We start from the raw sequence: 19,904 nt of genomic DNA, 5'->3' as shown, positions 1-19,904 counted from the left end.
GTAACATCATTGACTTTCCTGACAACCGGGAATGGACCCACAAACCTGGGACCAAGCTTATTCGAAGGTTGTCTTAGGGTCAAGTGACGTGTGGACACCCAGACCAAGTCTCCTGGTCGGAACTTCCACTCCAGCGACCGTCTTTTGTCAGCTTGACCCTTCTGACTCAAAAAGGCCTTCTCCAGGTTACTTCTAACCGTCCCCCAAAGGTCCTTCAATGACTTTTGCCAGGCCTCCAGGGCTGGGAAAGGAGTGGAGGCTATAGGTAATGGGGAAAATTTGGGTGATCTCCCCGTCACCACCTGAAAGGGAGAGAATCCGGAGGACGAGTTTTTTAAATTATTCTGGGCAAATTCTGCGAAGGGCAGAAATCTGACCCAATCGTCCTGCGCCTCTGCCACATAACACCTTAAAAATTGCTCTAAAGACTGATTTATTCTCTCAGTCTGGCCGTTGGTCTGTGGGTGATAGCCCGATGAAAAAGACAGCTTTATGCCCATGAGGTGGCAAAAAGCTTTCCAAAACCGTGAGACGAATTGGACTCCCCTGTCTGAAACTATGTCTTCGGGAATGCCATGTAAACGGAAGACATGAGTGATAAACAACTCGGCCAATTCCTGAGCCGAGGGGAGTCCTTTCAAAGGCACAAAGTGGGCCATCTTACTAAAGCGGTCGACTATCACCCAAATGACCGCCATACCTTCAGACCTGGGAAGCTCGCCCACAAAATCCATGGACAGGTGGGTCCACGGCTCATTCGGGGTGGGCAAAGGCTGCAACGTACCGACAGGTGCCAGCCGGGAGGGTTTACTCTTGGCACATATCAAACACTCTTTTACGTATTCCTTACAATCCGCTGCCAAGGAAGGCCACCAGGCGCATCTGGCTATCAGATCCTGTGTTCTGGATGCCCCAGGATGCCCTGCGTTCTTATGTGCATGAAACATCTCAAGAGCCTGCAGGCGAAAAGGCAGAGGAACGAACAGGACCCCTGCGGGCTTCCCTTCCGGAATGTCTTGCTGAAAGGGAGCCAATGTCTCCCTCCAATCCTCCCAAGTTTCAGTGGCTGCCAGTATTAATTTCTGGGGAATAATGGTCTCTGGAATGGAGGGCTGTGCTGTCTCTGACTCAAAACATCTGGATAGAGCATCCGCCTTAACATTCTTGCTCCCTGGGGTGTACGTAATAATGAAACTAAACCTGGAGAAGAACAACGACCATCGAGCCTGGCGAGGGCTCAACCTCTTAGCCCCCTCGATGTACTCTAGGTTTTTGTGATCGGTGTAAACCGTGATGGTATGCTCAGTTCCCTCTAACCAGTGTCGCCATTCCTCGAAAGCCAATTTGATGGCCAAGAGCTCCCTGTTGCCAATATCGTAATTCCTCTCTGCAGGGGAGAACCTGCGAGAGAAATACGCACACGGGTGCATTTTACCCTGCAAGCCTGACCGCTGTGACAGCACAGCCCCCACCCCAACCTCCGAGGCATCCACCTCCACAATGAACGGGAAAGAGGCATCCACATGTCTGAGGATGGGTGCTGAACAGAATAGGCCCTTCAGGGTGGCAAAAGCATGTAAAGCCTCAGGAGACCAGTGAGTGGTATCTGCCCCCTTCTTAGTGAGGCAGGTAAGGGGAGCAATGACAGTGGAGTACCCCTTTATAAACCGTCTATAGTAGTTGGCGAAGCCAAGAAAGCGCTGAAGGGATTTCAACCCAACCGGCTGTGGCCACTCCAGAACAGCGGAGACCTTGGCAGGATCCATAGACAGGCCTGTGGTGGAAATTATGTACCCCAAGAACGCAACAGATGTTACTTCGAAGATGCACTTCTCAAGCTTTTCGTATAACGAGTTCGGCCTTAACTGATTTAACACAAACCTCACATGGTTTCTATGTTCAGTGAGGTTGTTGGAGAAGATAAGAATATCATCAAGATAAACTAGTACAAATTTCCCCAACACCTCCCGGAATACCTCGTTAATGAGTTCCTGAAAAACGGCCGGAGCATTACATAACCCGAAGGGCATCACCAGGTACTCATAATGCCCGTCTGGTGTATTAAAGGCCGTCTTCCACTCATCGCCCCTTCTTATACGTATCAGATTGTACACGCCCCGCAAATCTAGCTTAGAAAAAATCTTAGCGTCAGTAACCTGAGTGAACAAATCATCTATCAGTGGCAACGGATAGCGATTCTTTATAGTAATCTTGTTGAGACCGCGATAATCGATGCAGGGTCGCAGGCCTCCGTCTTTCTTTTTGACAAAAAAGAACCCTGCTCCAGCAGGTGACCGGGACGGGCGAATGAAACCCTTGGCCAAATTTTCACGGATGTACTCCTGCATGGCCAATTTTTCGGGCCCTGATAGATTGTACAAGTGACCCCAGGGGGAACACAACCTGAACGGAGATCAATGGGACAATCGAAAGGACGATGTGGGGGCAATTTATCAGCTGCCTTGGGACAGAACACATCGGAAAATTCAGAATACTGATCTGGTACCCCTTCCACCTGAAATCTGGTTTGCCCCAAGGTCAACTTCCCCAAACACCGCTGAAAACAACGAGGTGACCAAGTGGTTAACTGACCCGTGGCCCAGTCTATTTGAGGTGAATGAAGTTGCAACCACGGCATGCCTAGGATAATAGTTGAGGTAGACATGTGCAGTACAAAAAACGATAATTGTTCCCCATGCAGTACCCCTATGGTGACCTTCACCTCCGGGGTCTGCGACAGAGCACGATTCCGTTGTAGAGGGGAATCGTCTACTGCCGTGACCTGAATGGGGGGTGTCACAGGAGTGAGCGGAATACCCAACTCCTGAGCAAACTTAAAGTTCATAAAATTGGCCGCTGAGCCTGAGTCAATGAAAGCCTCAGTGGCCACAGATTTCTTCTCCCATGTAACTGTACAAGGGAGAAGCAATTTCTTTTCTTTAAGGGGTGCAAGTGGCGTGCCTAGGGTGTCACCCCCCACTACTCCTAGGCAAATTCGTTTCCCGACTTGTTCGGGCAGTTGATCCATCATTCTCCGCCTTCGCTCCACCTGGGTCAATTTCGAACAACCAATCTGCATTGGTTCGGGTGGAGGCAAGGCCGGAGGAGATGAGACAGATGGAGATGGCGTTACTAAGGGTGCAGCGGAGGGTGCCACATATGATGTTACCCTGGCACGGTGACTGCCCCGAATCTGCCTCTGATGGCGTAATCGACGGTCGACTCGAATGGCCGATGTGATGGCCTCATCGACTGTCCTGGGCTCGGGCAAGGTTAGCATTAAATCGGAGACCTCCTCCGACAACCCAGACAAGAAGTAATCCATGAGGGCAAAATTATCAAATCTGGCCGTGACTGACCATCTGCGAAATTCTGCCGCGTAATCCTCGACTGAACCCCTGTCTTGCCGCAAAAGTTTGAGCTTCCGCTCAGAGGTTGCCGCAAGGTCAGGGTCGTCGTAAATTACGGCCATGGCCTTAAAGAATTCCTCTACCGAGGTCAGAGCAGTATCGGTAGGAGGCAGGTTGTATGCCCATGACTGGGAGTCACCAGTCAGCAAAGTTTTAATAAAGGTGACCCGTTGGGTCTCAGTCCCCGAGGATCGGGGTCTCAACTCGAAGTACGATAACACTCTACTCTGAAAATTCCGGAAGTCAGACTTGTGGCCGGAAAATTTATCTGGTACGGGCATACGTATGTCAGCACTAGGAGGGGATCGCACTGAATCAACTGACGTCTGGAGGGTTCGCACAGAGCCTGATAGGACATCAATCATAGTCTTGTGGCTACCCAGCACTTGGTTGATGTTTTCCACCGAAGTGGCAAGTGCGCCCAGACGGTCAGTGTGTGCGTCCATTTGCATTTTTTGGGTCTGGCGTTCTGTAACGATCGGTGGGCGCAGAGAGTATCTGATTACCGGTGATCTGCAGTATCACCGAAAATACAGATATATACCAGATTATAAGTGAACTGCAGTCTCACCGATAATCCGATATACAAACTAACCTCTGATCACCCGAGTAGAGTGTAGTGTTTGGTGTAACTGTAACACTAAGAGGACAAGGCCTCAATGCAGTAAGGAGTACTGCACAGATTCCTTCCGCAGACCTGAGCTCTCCAAGACGGGAGGAGTCAGACTGACAGTAGGAAGGGATATCTGAAAGTGACCCTCAGGAGGAAGGATCGCTAACAGAGCGAGGAACCGCCTCTAACGGTAAGGTCGGTTCTCGAGGTCGGACAAGCCAGGTCGTACACACACGGACAGATAAAGTACAGGATCAGGAGGCAAAGGCAGAGTCAAAGTACAGGCAGGGTTCAGCAACGGGGTATCAGAAATATCGGGGTACAAAATCAGGAGGCAGAAGCAGAGTCAAGGAACGAGCCGGGGTTCGGCAACAGAGTATCAGAAATATCGAGGTACAAGATCAGAGTTCAGGAGGATAGTCAAGGCAGGCAGGAAGTCATAACAGATAATCACAATCAAACTAGTACTTTAGCTATCAACAGAATCTATCTTAGTGTAGGATTACAGCTCCAGCTGGTCCCGGCACACTAACGGATCTGACTACGGATCTGGGTGCTCCCACATATGTGATCGCACGCCAGACAAAGAGCAAGTGAACAACCAGCAGTATATATACTCTAGGACCTTTCCAGGACCTCCCTAATTGCTGGTCCAATGAGAGCAGTGGAATTTGTCAGCTGACCCAGCTGGTCAGCCGACACCCTTCTAACTGCTATTTAAACTCTGCCTCTGTGCTCGCGCGCGTGTAAGTCTGAATCTTGGTGGACTATCAGTCCCAGCCACACCAGTACTGTTTTGCAATGTATCTAATGCGGGGATCGCCTCTGATGTGGATTCCGCCGTTACCAATGTGGATTCCGCCGCACTGCCCATGCGGCATGCGGCGTTTTTTCCGCGTTGTGACGCCATGCTGGACGCGGAAACAGCCGCCTCACCTCGAGAGACGGCGGCTTTTCCGCGTTTCCTTACATCATTATGGCAAAACTAAAAACGGCCATATCCACTCATAGCTACGGCTATTCACTCTTCAGGAACCAAAAGAGCAAGCAGCTGCCAGAAGAATCTTTGATAAAGGAAAAAAAAAAAAAATATATTAAAACATGCATGTTTAGTTGCACATTTATACAAGCAGATGCATGCATGTGTATGTATGTTCACAGTTAACCAAATGTTTGATATATACTGTAGTATGTTACTATAGAATAGGAAGCTATAAAACAGTCATTCTAAAAGGTGACAACGGAACACAACGATAGCTATAATTTTAAATAGCCATTTCAAAAAGTCTCTCCACCTCTTGGATCTGGTATATCCTATTCTGGTGGATGTATCATGTGTCTTGTTATCTATGACTTTCATATTACAGTAAAAACAATGGGAACATATTACCGTGGCAACCATCGTGACTGCTGTCATCACTCCACTTTATCGCTCTGAGATTACCTTCCCATTCAGCATCTGGCATGGACCCTGGAAAATCTGTTGGAACAGGAGAAAAAAAAAATCTCTCAGGAAACTGTGTCTCACCAGCAGACAGTGGTTGGGCTTACTAGTTAAAAGAAGAAAATTACACTTCTGAAAAAAATAAAAAAAATCTAATTGCATAAGAAAAAAAAATGCACCATGTAGATGTAATGTATATTTGAAGGGCATTGTATATATTTTTTTTTACATTAGTTTAAATTTATAGTCATTAAATTTACATAAATTTCCTGCATTTTCAATTTGGAGGGAAGGTCTACTATTTTCCCATGTGTGATGCGCTAGTAACAAATATAAAAGTTGCAAAAAAACAAAAGAGAATATGTGTGTGTGTGTGTGTGTGTGTGTGTGTGTGTGTGTGTGTGTGTGTGTGTGTGTGTGTGTGTGTGTGTGTGTGTGTGTGTGTGGTGTGTGTGTGTGTGTGGTGTGTGTGTGTGTGTGGTGTGTGTGTGTGTGTGTGTGTGTGTGGTGTGTGTGTGTGTGTGTGTGTGTGGTGTGTGTGTGTGTGTGTGTGTGGTGTGTGTGTGTGTGTGGTGTGTGTGTGTGTGTGTGTGTGTGTGTGTGTGTGTGTGTGTGTGGTGTGTGTGTGTGTGTGTGTGGTGTGTGTGTGTGTGTGTGTGTGTGTGTGTGTGTGTGTGTGTGTGTGTGTGTGTGTGTGTGGTGTGTGTGTGTGTGTGTGTGTGTGTGTGTGTGTGTGGTGTGTGTGTGTTTGCTTTGCTTCAAGATAATGTTTCATGCAACATATTCTGCAGAACAAACTTTTTTAACAACTATGTATAAATATTAACTGAGCATTTCCCGGTATAGGACTCTCACTTTGGCAGGCAAAATGCTATAAATAGCATGTATGATAATGGTTATGAACTTTAGATCTACTGTCATGGATCAAAGCTCATGCCCTGACCACTTATGCAAAAAAATCAGACAAATTACAGAACATACATGCTCACTTCATAATTTTCAGGCAATTACAATTCTGAACATGCCTCACGATAATCAAAGATGTTAGGATGTTACAAATGGATGAATAGAAAGGTTAGAGAAAATAAAGTTGAAAAATAATGAGTAAGGTCATAAAACAGGAGGGGGCCGAGGCTGCATTAAGCAATGGTAAGGAGTGCAATAAAAGTTGTAAAAAAAGAAATTAGACTGGCAAAGATTGAAGCTGAAAATCAAATCGCTAGGGATATCAAATCTAACACAAAGAAGTTTTACAAGTACATCAACTTTAAAAAAAGAAAGGTTGACTGTATTGGACTCCTAAAGGATGAGGGTGGGAACTCAATGGTGGATGACCAAAGTAAGGCAGAATTATTAAATGCTTTCTTTGCTTCTGTCTTCACAAGGGAAACATCACTGTTGCAAATTACAGATGCAGAAGAGTCTCAATCTTCCAATTGTAATACTAAATACTTAACGCAGGAAGAAGTGAAGGCAAGACTAAATAAATAAAAATAGACAAGGAACGTGGCCCGGATGGCATGCATCCTCGGGTCCTAAGGGAATGAAGTTCAGTTATAGATAAACCCCTTTATCTTATCTTTTGTGACTCTCTTTCAACTGGCAGAGTCCCAGTGTATGGGGTACATCCCACGTTTTCCCAATTTTTAGGAAGGGCCGAAAATCAGATCCAGGAAATTATAGACCAGTAATCTTAACATCAGTTGTATGCAAACTATTTGAGGGGTTACTAAGATACTATACATGACTTCCTAGTAGAAAATCTTATTTCTCAGCATCAGCATGACAGGTCCCGTTTGACTAACATGCTCAGCTTTTATGAGGTAGTGAATGCTAATGTGGATATTGGAAATGCTGTAGATGTGATATACTTGGATCTGGTGCAAAAGTAGAGGATGCGAGGACTGGGGAATAGAGTGTGCATGGATAGGGAACTGGCTAATGGACAGAAAACAAAGAGTTGTGGTCAATGGATCATACTCAAAATGGGTGACTTAGCAGTGGGGTCCCACAGGGGTCTGTACTGGGTCCAGTGCTCTTCAATTTATTTATTAATTAATGACCTAGTAGATGCAGTAGAAAGCAATGTTACTATTTTTGCAGATGACACAAAATTGTGCAGAATCATCAACTCTCTGGAAGATAGTGACATATTGCAACAGGATCTTGGTCGTACCAATGATCTAGCACCATACAAAATAAAATGGAATACAGTTGGGGGCATCAAACTTGGAGAAGGACTTAGGAGTACTCATCGACAAGTTAAATAATCATATTCAATGCCCAGCTGCTGCAGCTAAAGCTAATAAAATGTTGGAATGCATTAAAAGGGAAATAAAAGCTTGAGATGCTAGCATAATATTGCCCCTGTTTAACTCTCTAGTAAGACCACATCTGAAATATGGAATTCAGTTCTGGGCACCACATTACAGGAAAGATATTGCAGTTTTAGAGCAGGTGCAGAGATGAGCACCTAAATTGATATGAGGGATGGAAGGTCTCACTTACCAAGAAAGGTTAGATAAACTGGGTTTATTTAGTCTAGAGAAAAGACGCCTCAGAGGGAATCTAATTAACATGTACAGTATAAACACAGAGGGCAATATAAAAGCTTGGCGGATGAGCTTTTTGTCCCTAGGCCTTCTTAAAGGACATGATCTGCGCATGGAGGAAAAACGTTTTAGCCATTTATTTAGGAAAGGGTTCGTTACAGTAAGAGTGATTAAGATGTGGAATGCATTGCCACAGGAAGTAGTTATGGCAAATTCTATGCCTGCATTTAAAGGGGGCTTAGATGCTTTTCTTGCGTTGAAAGACATCCATGACTACAATTACTAGGTAATGCCCAATGATGTTGATCCAGGGATTTTATCTGATTGCCATCTGGAAGGAATCTTTTCCCTTTTGAGGCTAATTGGACCATGCCTTGTAAGGGTTTTTTGCCTTCCTCTGGATCAACAGGGATATGGAGGGAGCAGGCTGGTGTTGTACTTTGTTCTCTGGTTGAACTCAATGGATGTAAGTTAAATGGAAAAGTTAACATTTTTGTTTTTCTATCGAGCACTGACTCTGTTAGGAGATACAGTATTTGTATAGTATGCACTTCACTTACTGGATGTTTTGCAAGTACAAGACTGTCCATTTTAAGCCAAGGCATTACAATAAATATGTACATTTTGTACTTATTTTTTTTAACTACTCTGTGTCCATTTAAAGAGCAACCTTTATAAATAACACCCTTTTATGTCTGGGTGAAGCTACAATCTTCACATAGTTGGTGAAGCAGTCATCTGCCATACAGTGGAACTTTACAGAATAAACGTGCTCCTGCGGTGGGATTGTCAGTCTGTGACAGCTATACATTGTTGTGCAACACTTCAGTCGACCGCAGATTAGTCAATTTCTGACCTTGCCAACCACAGTGGTACAATTGCACCCAGCTAAGACAGGCTTCTGCAAATAGGTCACCCACTATGGGGCAACTCAGTTTAGGCTTATGATTGCAAGTATAAAATAAAAGGGAAGAAAATACGAATACTTAAGTTTCAGATGAAATATGTCCGCTTTGGAAAAGAAATGGCTAAGTCCTTGATTCCAGAGTCAGGGGACTCAGCGTCTAAGTCCAAACAAGACGGATGCCAGCATGTCCTCAAGCTGGCAATTATGTAATTTGGATGATGTTTCAAAGTGGAGGACATTGATTTTGGGTCCTCTGCCCTGGTTATACTGCTGACACAGTAAGGAGGAGTGAGGGCAGGGACCACACACCCCTTGGAACCTGAGATGAGCCATCCCCCTTCTCATGGAGACACAAAAACCATATCTAAATTATACAGTATATGGGCTCCCAGAACCGTACAGGTCAGGGCAGTTTTAATAACATTTTCAGGTCAGTCAGGATTTATCCATCACAACATGAGGGGTAGGACCCCTGTGGTATCAGCAGGTTACTTTGGACCTGTCCCACTGACAGTCCATAACTCGGATTGTTCTGGAATCTTCTCAGTACCAGTGCCAGGCAAGGTCCGACACACTCTGCGAGTTTGAAGGGCCTGGCAGCTTTGCAACACAGGAAATATGAAAAATATAGCAGTTTATGAATTATTTTATAAATAATAGTTCACCAGGAGTTTATAATTCCAAGATGGGGAGATTGCTGGTCCATTGAACTCCTCAATTCAGAACTCCTGGTGCCACAAGGGCTGCACTAAAGGCCCATACTCACGGGCTGCAGAAGTTGCCTGTCGCCAGCACACGTGAGCGTGTGGGCGACAGGCCGGCGACAGCTCCTCGCCAGGTCCCTCCGCGTACACACGCGGAAGAGGGACCAGCGGCGAGGCGGAAGCTGTCGCCGACGTTCCTCCTCCCCCCACCGGAAGCTCCATATGATACAATGGAGGTTGCTGTCGCTAGTCCGCGTACTCACGCAGACTAGCGACAGTTGCGGGGGAGGTGCGGCGGCGACTGTCGCCATGCGATTGAAACTTTCAATCGCATGGCGACATGAGCGGCGGGCGACAGTTCGGGGTGCGCGCGCGTGCGGCGGCCCATACTCACGAGCGACCTGTCGCCGCAACACGCGCGCGCCGTGTGTTGAGGCGACAAAAGTCCCTCGTGAGTATGGGCCATAAGACCAGCTTTATGAGCTTCTGCCAGTCCAGAGGTGTGGAAACCTGATTTATGGGGGTCCTTAACACAGCTGGGTGCCTGGGAAACTTCTCTGAGAAAGTGTCCTAAATGGCTATGTCCATTTGGTGTTAGGGGAGCAAAGTTGTCTTTTAAAAGGAAAAAAAAATTATGTCATTCTGATCTCTGCAATGAACTGCGCAATCTAACTAGGAAGCGATCTATGCGGTTCTTCCCGAATCGCCTGCGTTTCTCACGGCTGGTCGTGACAGGTTAGCGTTATGTGGCAATAGCAGGGTTGGCTAATTACTGCCTTGCATCGCCATTCTGTACTAAGTGCAGGCCTTTGTTTGGAAGACCTGTCTAGAGAGAACATTACAGTAGTCCAGCCATGATGTGGGGAAGGCATAAACAAGGGTTGAAAGATGTTCTGGAGGAATGAGGTGATTAATCCTTGCAATGTTCCTTAAAGGAAGCATCAAGCAAATTTTCAACCATAGAAACTGCCTACCTCCAGCTGTTCTGTAAGTAGTTCCTTGCTGGATCGCAATCTCCTTTGCCTCCCGAACTCGTTCCTTTTCCCCACAAATCGGGCCGGTAACATCCCCGTGCCCCGGAAGTAATTGTTCACAGACATTTTCTGTATGTGGAACACTAGCGCAGTTGGATCCCATTGCGTACTTACGTACGCTTGCATCCTGCCAGCCAGCGCGTCTCATGCATGGATTAGTTGTGCAGTGAGCGCACACGATGATAGCCGGAGGCTGAAGGAAGGGTTTGGTAGGAGACAGCTCAAGGGAGGGTTTCATGGTAGGAGGCTGAAGTGGAGGGTTTGGCTTGCGAGCAAAAACGGCAAGCTCAAACACGTCTCCGGCGCCAGTATGCGTGCGCATGCTCTATGATTCAACTGCGCCAGCGTTCCTTATATAGGAAATGTTTACTGCGTCTGTACAATCATTTCCGGGTTGCGGGGGAGCCTGACCGTTCCCGACCAGAGCAAATAACGGCGAAACGAGCGGTTTCTGAAGGCAACAGAGGACGCGATCCGGCAGAGAAAAAAGGTGAGGAACACGCAGACATGCATGTTTCACCTATCATGGTTTGCCTGATGATTCCTTTAAAGAGAATCTGTATTGTTAAAATCGCACAAAAGTAAACATACCAGTGCGTTAGGGGACATCTCCTATTACCCTCTGTCACAATTTCACCGCTCCCCGCCGCATTAAAAGTAGTCAAAAACTGTTTTAAAAAGTTTGTTTATAAACAAACAAAATGGCCACCAAAACAGGAAGTAGGTTGATGTACAGCATGTCCACACATAGAAAATACATCCATACACAAGCAGGCTGTATACAGCCTTACTTCTGAATCTCAATAGATCACTTGTGTGTGTTTACCTTCTGTCCCCAGCTTCTCTCATGCACTGAACATTACAGGCTTCCTGCAGACAGCTCTGCCTATGTCGTTAATTCCTTAGTATGTGACAGACCAGCTCCTTTCACAGCCTCCAGAGGAGGATTTTTATCCAGCTATCTTCTATCACTGATAAGATAGCAGAGAAGCTGCTGGCTTATGTAAATAAAACACACACTGGAGTGTGCATAGAGGAACAGTTCAACACTGAAGAACTTGGCAGCCTTCCAGACACAGGCCGACAAGTCTGACAGGGGAAAGATACATTGATTTATTACAGAGATGGTTATAGTAGAAAGAGCTGCAGCAAGCCAGATCACATTAGAATAGGTTTAGGAACTTGTAGGATGGTAGAAAAAACGTTGTAATTTTTGTTACAGAGTCACTTTAAGTGAAAGAAAGAATGTTTTATAACATTCAAAGAGGTCAAAGAGGAAGTGAACTCTTTGACCCGGAAAAGAATAAATACAGTGTATTCTTAAAAGCGCTCGGAAATCACAATACAAAGCGCTTTTTCAAGCTCTTAGCGATTCCCCTATACCTTCCATTGAGCCAAAGTGCTCAGAAAATGGTACAGGCATTGCTTTTGAGAATGGCACGCAATCAAAATGCTCATACGTGAACACTCTCATAGGAAATCATTGCACAAGCGCTTTTAGGGCGATTTTCAAAATCACGAATGCTTAAAAAACTCTGCAAACACTCATAGTGTACCCTCAGGGCTTGTTCACACTTAAAGCGTTTTTGGTTTTTATAAGCGCCAGCGATTTTGAAAATCACTCTAAGGGCCCATTCACACTAGAGCGTTTTGCCACGATTTCAGCAAAACGCTCAAACGCTAGCGCTTTTAAAAAGCGCTAGTGTAATAAAACCCTATGGGCTCGTTCTTACTTGGGTGATTTGCTCTAATCACCGCAAAACGCAAACGCGTCGGCGGCACCATTTTCAGGCGATTTCCCGGCGATCGCGTTTCAGTGCTATAGAAGCGCTAAACTCGATCGTGGAAAAATCGCCACAGTGTTCAGTGATTTTTCCGGATAAAATCACAGAAAAATCACTCCTGCAAAACGCCGGCAAAAATCGCAGGCATTTTGCAAATGCAAGTGTGAATGGGCTCTAAAAGTGCTTGTGCAATGATTCCCTATAAGGGAGAGTGTTCACCTATGAGCAGTTCAATTTCATTCCGTTTCCCAAAGGCGCTGCCTGTACAATTTTTAGGGTGATTTGCCTATAATGGGAGGTGTAGGGAAATCGCAAAGCGCTTGAAAAAGTGCTTTGTATAGCGATTTCCCCATCACTTTCATGAATAAATACATTGCGGGTGAAAAAGAGTTCACCTCCGTATGTCGTCAGGAAGTGAAAAAAAAAATTGCTCTGCAAAAGCGCTGAGAAAAGCCCTTATAAAGCATAGGGACAAAATTGCTCAGTGCTTGAAAAAGCGCTGGCGATTTATAATGTGAACATAGCCCTACTCACGATAAATATATGGATTTGTGAAACTCAGATCATATTTGCAACACCTACATGCTACAGTCATATGATTTGAGTAAATCTCCTAAACCTGGTATGCACTGCCTACACATTACATTTTACCCACTTCGCTACCTTCAGTCATTTTTTTGCCTTTGGGAGTGTTACATTTCCACAGCTTATAATTCTTCTCTACTTTTTGCGAAATAGACAATCTTGGTATTGTTTTTTTTCAGACCAGATAGGGCTTAATTGTAATGTTAAAAACATTTAATCCCACACTTTACAACAAAACAATAAATCCATAAAAACAAGATTTTGGGAAAAAAAATTCATTTTGACGCTACAAACATTTTTTTTTTGATACATTTTTTTTAACCTATTTTTTCAATGTCTCTTGGAGTGTAGAGACACCAAATTTGTGTATTTATTTCCAATTTGGTATTATTGGATGTCACAGGAAAAATTGTATATTTGGGTTTCGGAATACTAAAAATGTAAAGCACGTTTTTTTTAGCATCATATTTCATTTATAGCCGGGTTAAAAAAAGGGTACAAGACTATTGAATATCCCCCCAAAGGACCACTAGACTCCCAAAGTATTCGACAAGGGGTATAATTAGGGATTTGACCCTCTGGTCTTTTCTCAATCTTGATTGGCAAATAATTGGTAAAATTTAAAAATTCCAAGGCCCATAGGCATTCATTGGAGTCAGTTTTTCTGCATCCAGAATCCAAGTGTAGTGGAAACAGGCCCTATGATCAATTAATGGGAACTGCTTTCCTATTCATCGATCTCTGGGCAAACGGGCGCAGTACCCCCCGCGGGTGAACGCGCAATCGGCCGCAGGGGCTGCTTTTTTCATGGAGCCACTCCTATGTCCAGCATGCATTTTTGGACATAGGAGGTAAAGCTAAACTGGTTAAACAATGCAGATTGCCAAGCTGTGCTGCCGAGCCTCTGTTTCTATCAGGCGACTTTGGCAGCCGATCGACCAACCAATTCGATTATCATCATCAAATTGGTTGAAAATCGGTGCCGCCAAGTGGAGACCCGACAGATGATGCAACCAATTTCGAGCCAAAATTGGTCACGTTAGTCGATCGCGCCTGGTGCAAGATATTGGGCCGAAGTTGGTTGATCAGGTGTGCGGCGCCCGATTTTGGTACGAGCAACAAAACAACGAAACCCCCGCGGCCGTAATGTATAAATGTACTCTCCCATGTGTGCATTAATACATTACCTGTCCTGTGTCAGCCTCCACACAGTGTCGGGCGGCTTCCGTACATGCCACTGGCGCATAGCATCTAAAGTCGGCGCATAGCTTCTCCCCCCGGATGTTATGCGCACCAAGTGGATGCTGACACAGGATAGGTAATGTATAAATGCACACACGGGGTGGGCTCAGCCAATTACCTGAAATCGGACGGGAATCGGCCTGCAGTATATGGGCAGCTTTGACAAAGACAAATTTATCTCTAATCAGATTTGATTAGAGATAAATTTGTCTTTGTTGAATCTGCCCATAATCTACTGATGTATGGGCACCTTAAGGCTTTATACACACTGCAAGAGCTTTTTCAGCGCTAGTTATTTAAAAAGCTCTTGCTAATGCAGTGTTAGGGGGGATTTTTAATAAATCACATCGCTCCAGGCAGAACAAACTCATAGGATAACATTAGCAAGAGCTTTTAAAATCACAAACCGCTTAGATAAGCTCTTGCAGTGTGAACTAGCCCTAAGGGTGTGTACACATCCAATTTTGATAAACCAATCATTGGTCAATTTTACCAATTCCGTGTAGTTTGTCTAAACAATTGTTCATAGTATTCTTAATTTGTTGTCTCATACTACTGTATATGGGGGTGGTTAAAATTTACCAATCATAATTGCATGTGTGTAATACCTTTAGGCTAGGTGCACACAAACAGTGTGAAAGGCTGTGTTTTATGTCATGTTTTATGTCAATGTTGTGTGCGTTTTTAGTGCGTTTGCATTATCGTTTTATTACCGCAGATGCGTTTAAGCGTTTTGTATGCAAATCACTGGGAAGACAACAGGAAGCAGAAATACATCATAAAACTATTTTTTTCAGAAAAACGGATAGAAAAACGCATGGCAAAAACATGAAAAACACATACCATTGCGTTTCCATTGACTTTCATTATGTTACGTTTTTGATGCGTCCATGAATATTATGCAACAAAACCAGCGTTTTAAAAACACAGGTTTGAATACGCATAGAAAACAGGTTTTTATATGCGTTTTTTCCTTGTGTCCCATAGACTTTTATTAGCAGCAGAAACGGCGTTTTTTTTTGCAATGCTAGCGTTTCTGCTATGTGTGCACCTAGCCTTAAGCCTGGTACACACTTTCAATTATGATTGGCCAATCACTGACCCATTTTACCACCTATATGCAATATGAGAACTTACCTACTTAATCTGCTCCTGGTATTCAATATCTGTTGACCCTCATACTACATGGAGGAGATGAAATTGGTCAGCGATAAGCCAATCATAATTCAAAGTGTGTACTAGGCTTTAGGCCTGGAACCCACTAGGAGCGCTTTGTGATTTGAAAAGATCTTACTAAATGTGATTTTATAAAAATCCCCCATAGCATTGCATTAGCAAGAGCCAGGGGCGTAGCAATTGCCATAGCAACCATAGCATTGCTATGGGGCCCGCCCGAGCCCTACGTCACAGGGGGCCCGCAGCCTCAAGGACCTGGAGGGGTGGCAGCATGAGGGGAGAGCTTGGTGGCACGTCTGTGCCCCAGTCCAGCACTGAATATTCTATGTATGCAGGCGGCGGGCAGCGGGCAGCAGATACATACCTTCCGTGCACTCCACCGATGCTCCTCTCTCTAGCCTCTGACGCGACTTCCTGTTTATACCAGAAGTCGCGTCCCTGTCACTCACTACCTAACCTGGGGGTCCCTGTCACTCACTACCTAACCTGGGGGTCCCTGTCACTCACTACCTAACTGGGGATCCCTGTCACTCACTACCTAACCTGGGGGGCGCCTGTCACTCACTACCTAAACTGGGGCTCCTATCACTACATACACTGCGGGGTCCCTGTCACTACATGAACTGGGGGGTCCCTGTCACTACTTACACTGGGGGGCTCCTGTCACTGCCTGAACTGGGGGGCTCCTGTCACTGCCTGAACTGGGGGGCTCCTGTCACTACCTAAACTGGGGGACTCCAGGCGCTACCTTAACTAGGGGGCACCTGTCACTACCTAAACTATCCAGGCCAGCCAGCCCAGCATCACTACCAGCCAACCAGCCCAGAATCACTGTCAAAAAGGCCACAGCATCACCACTAGTCAGGCCAGCATTTACTTCAACTAGCCAAGCACAGCCCAGCATCACCGCCAGCCAGCCCAGCCACAGCATCACCGCCAGCCAGCCCAGCCACAGCATCACCGCCAGCCAACCCAGCCACAGCATCACTGCCAACCCAGCCACAGCATCGGCCACAGCATCACCGCCAGCCAAGCCACAGCATCACTGCCAGGTCTTTCAGCCCACACATCATCCCCAAACCAGCCAAAAAAAGTATTGCCAGGCACAGCAGCCAGTACAGGAGAATTCAGAAGCCAGGTGAGAGGTGTCTACCATATTAAGGGGGCATTCTGCCTATTTATGTGAAATGCTGTCTATTTATGTGCCTCATGACTGCTGAATTTGTCTTGTTGGGGGCCTCATGATTGCTGAATTTGTCATGTTGGGGGCCTCATGATTGCTGAATTTGTCATGTTGGGGGCCTCATGATTGCTGAATTTGTCTTGTTGGGGGTCACATGATTGCTAACTGCGAGACTATGGGAAAAGCTGAATCATCATCATATGAGACAATAGCATTAAACCTACCTTTTTAGCTTTTTAAAACAGAAAATAAAACTGGGAGGTTCTAAAAAAAATGAAAATATATATATTTTCAGGAGTATGAAGAATAAAATTATTTATCTTCACAGTTTATTTTCAACTTGGATTTTCCATAATGTTCATGTATGAGTTAAAACGTTTGTACAGTATTTAGTTTAAATTGCTGTTTCCACAGGGGGGCCCAGTGATTTCTAGTTACGCCCCTGACTACTACCTAAACTGGGGACACCTATAGACCTGGCTACTTATACTGTACTTAGAGGGGCGTGGGAATGTTGGGGTGGAGGGTCCTGGAGGAATGTTTGGGTGGGAGGTCCGAGGTCCGTGGGGTTAGAAGGTCATGGGGGGGGGGCATAAAATTTTTTTTGCTATGGGGCCCAGTCATTTCTAGCTACGCTCCTTGCAAGAGCTTTTTCAAATCACTGGCACTTTGAAAAACTTGCTGATGGGTTTGAACCCTTAGCCCTGAACAAGCGTGCAGATCAGGGGATTCTTACTGTTTGTTTCAGGAGTGTGGTTCAGAAACTATTGCAGCCAAAGAGATCAGGACTGCTACGCAACTGGTATTGTTTAAAAGGAAATAAATATGGCAGCCACCATATCCCTCTCCGTTCAGGTGTACTTTAAACGTCTACATTTCTGCATAAAAAAGGAACAAACTCTGCAAAAATAAACAGTGGATTAGCATATTTCAAACCTTAGAAGGCCTGCAAAGTACTTCTATTCAGCAATGAACGTGCAGCTTTTAAGACATACCTGCAATTCTATTTAGAGTCACCCAGTAATGTTCATCAGGGCTGTAGGTGTCCTTAGACCATTTCAGCAGATCTACAGCCCTCTGATCCTCTAGTACAAATTTAGTGAACTCTCTAGTCAGTGCAACATAAGCAGTACCAAAATAAATAGTGATATTGTGAGGAGGAGGCGGCTTTAGGGTATTGGTCCTTCGTACGTTGGAATGTACAATGTCCTCTCGATGGACATATTTTGTCCTGGGAATGGCGTGATTGGGGGGCAGCACCCCAGGCGTGATATTCTTCCCTTTAAAAGTTTTCAAGTGTTGTACGATTTCTTTGTTTGTCTTTAATGGGAAGTCCTGTCCACACATATTGATCACATACTTCCATTGGACCTCTGATTGCAGCAGGTCCTTCATGCAGTTCAGATCAGCCTGGAGTCTCGATATTCCAGCATACACCACAGGCTCCATTTTCGAGGCGAGAAACACATTAGGAAAACAATCTGCCAAATCAGTGACAGCCTGTAGATAACCTGCTGTTGCCTTTTCGTCCACATGGATGCAGTAAACGTTTTGTGGCATATAGATGGCCCTGAACAGTCTCTCAAATGTGTCAAATTCCTTATGTACTATGATCACATAAGCTAGAGGAAAGGCGGCTTCTTCCCTAGAAAGAGGAGCGTTGATATAATGGTTCTGCATTTTGTATCCATCCTCACATTTCACTTTCTTTATCGAGGTTGGTAAAGAATTCACCCAAGTGAATGATTTCTTATTTCTGGTCAATGAGTCACAGACGTTACCCAGTGCCGTGGCCTCCTGGGAAAACTGCAGTCTTTGTAAATTGATGAATCCATTCAACTGACTGAAATTGCATAGAAACAAAAGCACAAGTCCCAGGGCAAGTACAAAGAACAGAACATGGACATAACGAGTCATCCTCTTCAGGCTCTTTCAGACATAAAGAGCTTACCGTAGCTCATGTTGGAGTAGCTGTGTGTTCCAGTCATGTCTGCTTCCCCACTGCATGTGTGAAGGATGTTTATCAGCCGAATTACTGCTTGCTGTTTCCTCTTGCTTTCACATTGCCCATGCTCCACCTGGCACTGGCTGCTGCATATCAATGCATCAGACCTGTGATTGGATCACAAAATACCAATGACAGACTGATCTTTCCTCTTAGTTCCTAGTTCCTTTCCTCTCCCACCAACACTTTCCTCTTAGTGATGCAATAAAATCATTTACAGCCAAAATAATTTGCTCCACTGATTTCTGACTGTACACTTGGTGCATAGAAACAATCGAAGATTAACTGAGAAATGTGCTATGCAAATATTAATGGTTTAGTCATAAAAACAAATATTAAGGGCGCTACATACTACAGTGGAACATTAAATAGATTTTGAACAATCTTATCAGTTTATCAGACCTAACCAAGATTTTTTTTTTTTTAAAGGACACCTGAAATATGAGGGATATGGAAGCTGCCATATTTATTTCCTTTTAAACAACACCAGTTGCCTGGCTGTCCTGCTAATCCTCTGCCTCTAAAGCCTGGTACATAATTTCAGTTATGATTTGCCAATCATAATTGAAATTGTGTACCAGGCTTTATACTTTTAGCCAAAGGCAAAGACCCTGAACAAGAATGCAGATCAGAGGTTTGAATCAAGTTTGACTGGATTACTTGCATACTTGTTTGAGGCTGGACACTAGCCAACAATTGTGTGCATTTTCTGAAACGCGGAAAACACCAACACCTGCAGAAGCACACATAGTGCTTCCCAATGCACAATCGCTGTCCACTGAGAGCAATGTGCGGTTCTCAGCAATGGGGGGGAAAAGCAGACACTGTTGCACTTTATCACGCAACATGTGCAATTCCCATTTCTTGCATAAACATGGCGGCATACTCATGGGTTAGGCAACGCCCCCTGACCCCTATAGGACAGACTTCTCTATAAGTATACTGAATCGCCCCCCCCCCCCCCCCCCCCTCCGCCATTCTTTTTTTCTGTCCTCAATGGACAGGTTCTCTGTGAGGTTTTTTTTTTCCCTCTTTATGTTTAACCTACCTCCTTTTTTTCTTTTTTGGAGGTACCTGCATTTTCAGCGGGTTTCTAAGCCTCTTCCTGCACTCCAGTGGCCGTATTTGTTTCCTCTTAAAGAGAGGATAAGGCCAGGATACTGCTGCTGCTCCATGCGTGCGTCCTCCGAGATCTCGCGAGAATGGCAGCGAGACTCGGGGATGCGGCCAATCAGGTGTAGTTCCTGATGCCAGAGTTAAAGATG

The 19,904-nt window shown here is 45.1% G+C and overlaps 1 protein-coding gene across 1 annotated transcript in view; it reads right to left on the bottom strand.

Moving 5' to 3' along the window:
* Positions 1-18,688, bottom strand: part of LOC137518700 (N-acetyllactosaminide beta-1,6-N-acetylglucosaminyl-transferase-like) — a 51,975-nt gene extending 33,287 nt beyond the window's left edge. Inside the window, exons 1-2 of the mRNA XM_068236881.1 lie at positions 17,630-18,688; positions 5,414-5,503 (exon numbers count right to left, since the gene is read on the bottom strand). Of these exons, the coding sequence (XP_068092982.1) occupies positions 5,414-5,503; positions 17,630-18,551 (1,012 nt within the window). The 5' untranslated portion in view covers positions 18,552-18,688. The remainder of the gene's footprint in view (positions 1-5,413; positions 5,504-17,629) is intronic.
* Positions 18,689-19,904: the final 1,216 nt, after the last annotated feature.

The sequence above is a fragment of the Hyperolius riggenbachi genome, chromosome 5 (assembly GCF_040937935.1).
Source record: "Hyperolius riggenbachi isolate aHypRig1 chromosome 5, aHypRig1.pri, whole genome shotgun sequence".
Classification (NCBI taxonomy): domain Eukaryota; kingdom Metazoa; phylum Chordata; class Amphibia; order Anura; family Hyperoliidae; genus Hyperolius; species Hyperolius riggenbachi.
Note: the sequence above shows the minus strand (reverse complement) of the source record. Positions and strands in the feature narration are given on the sequence as shown.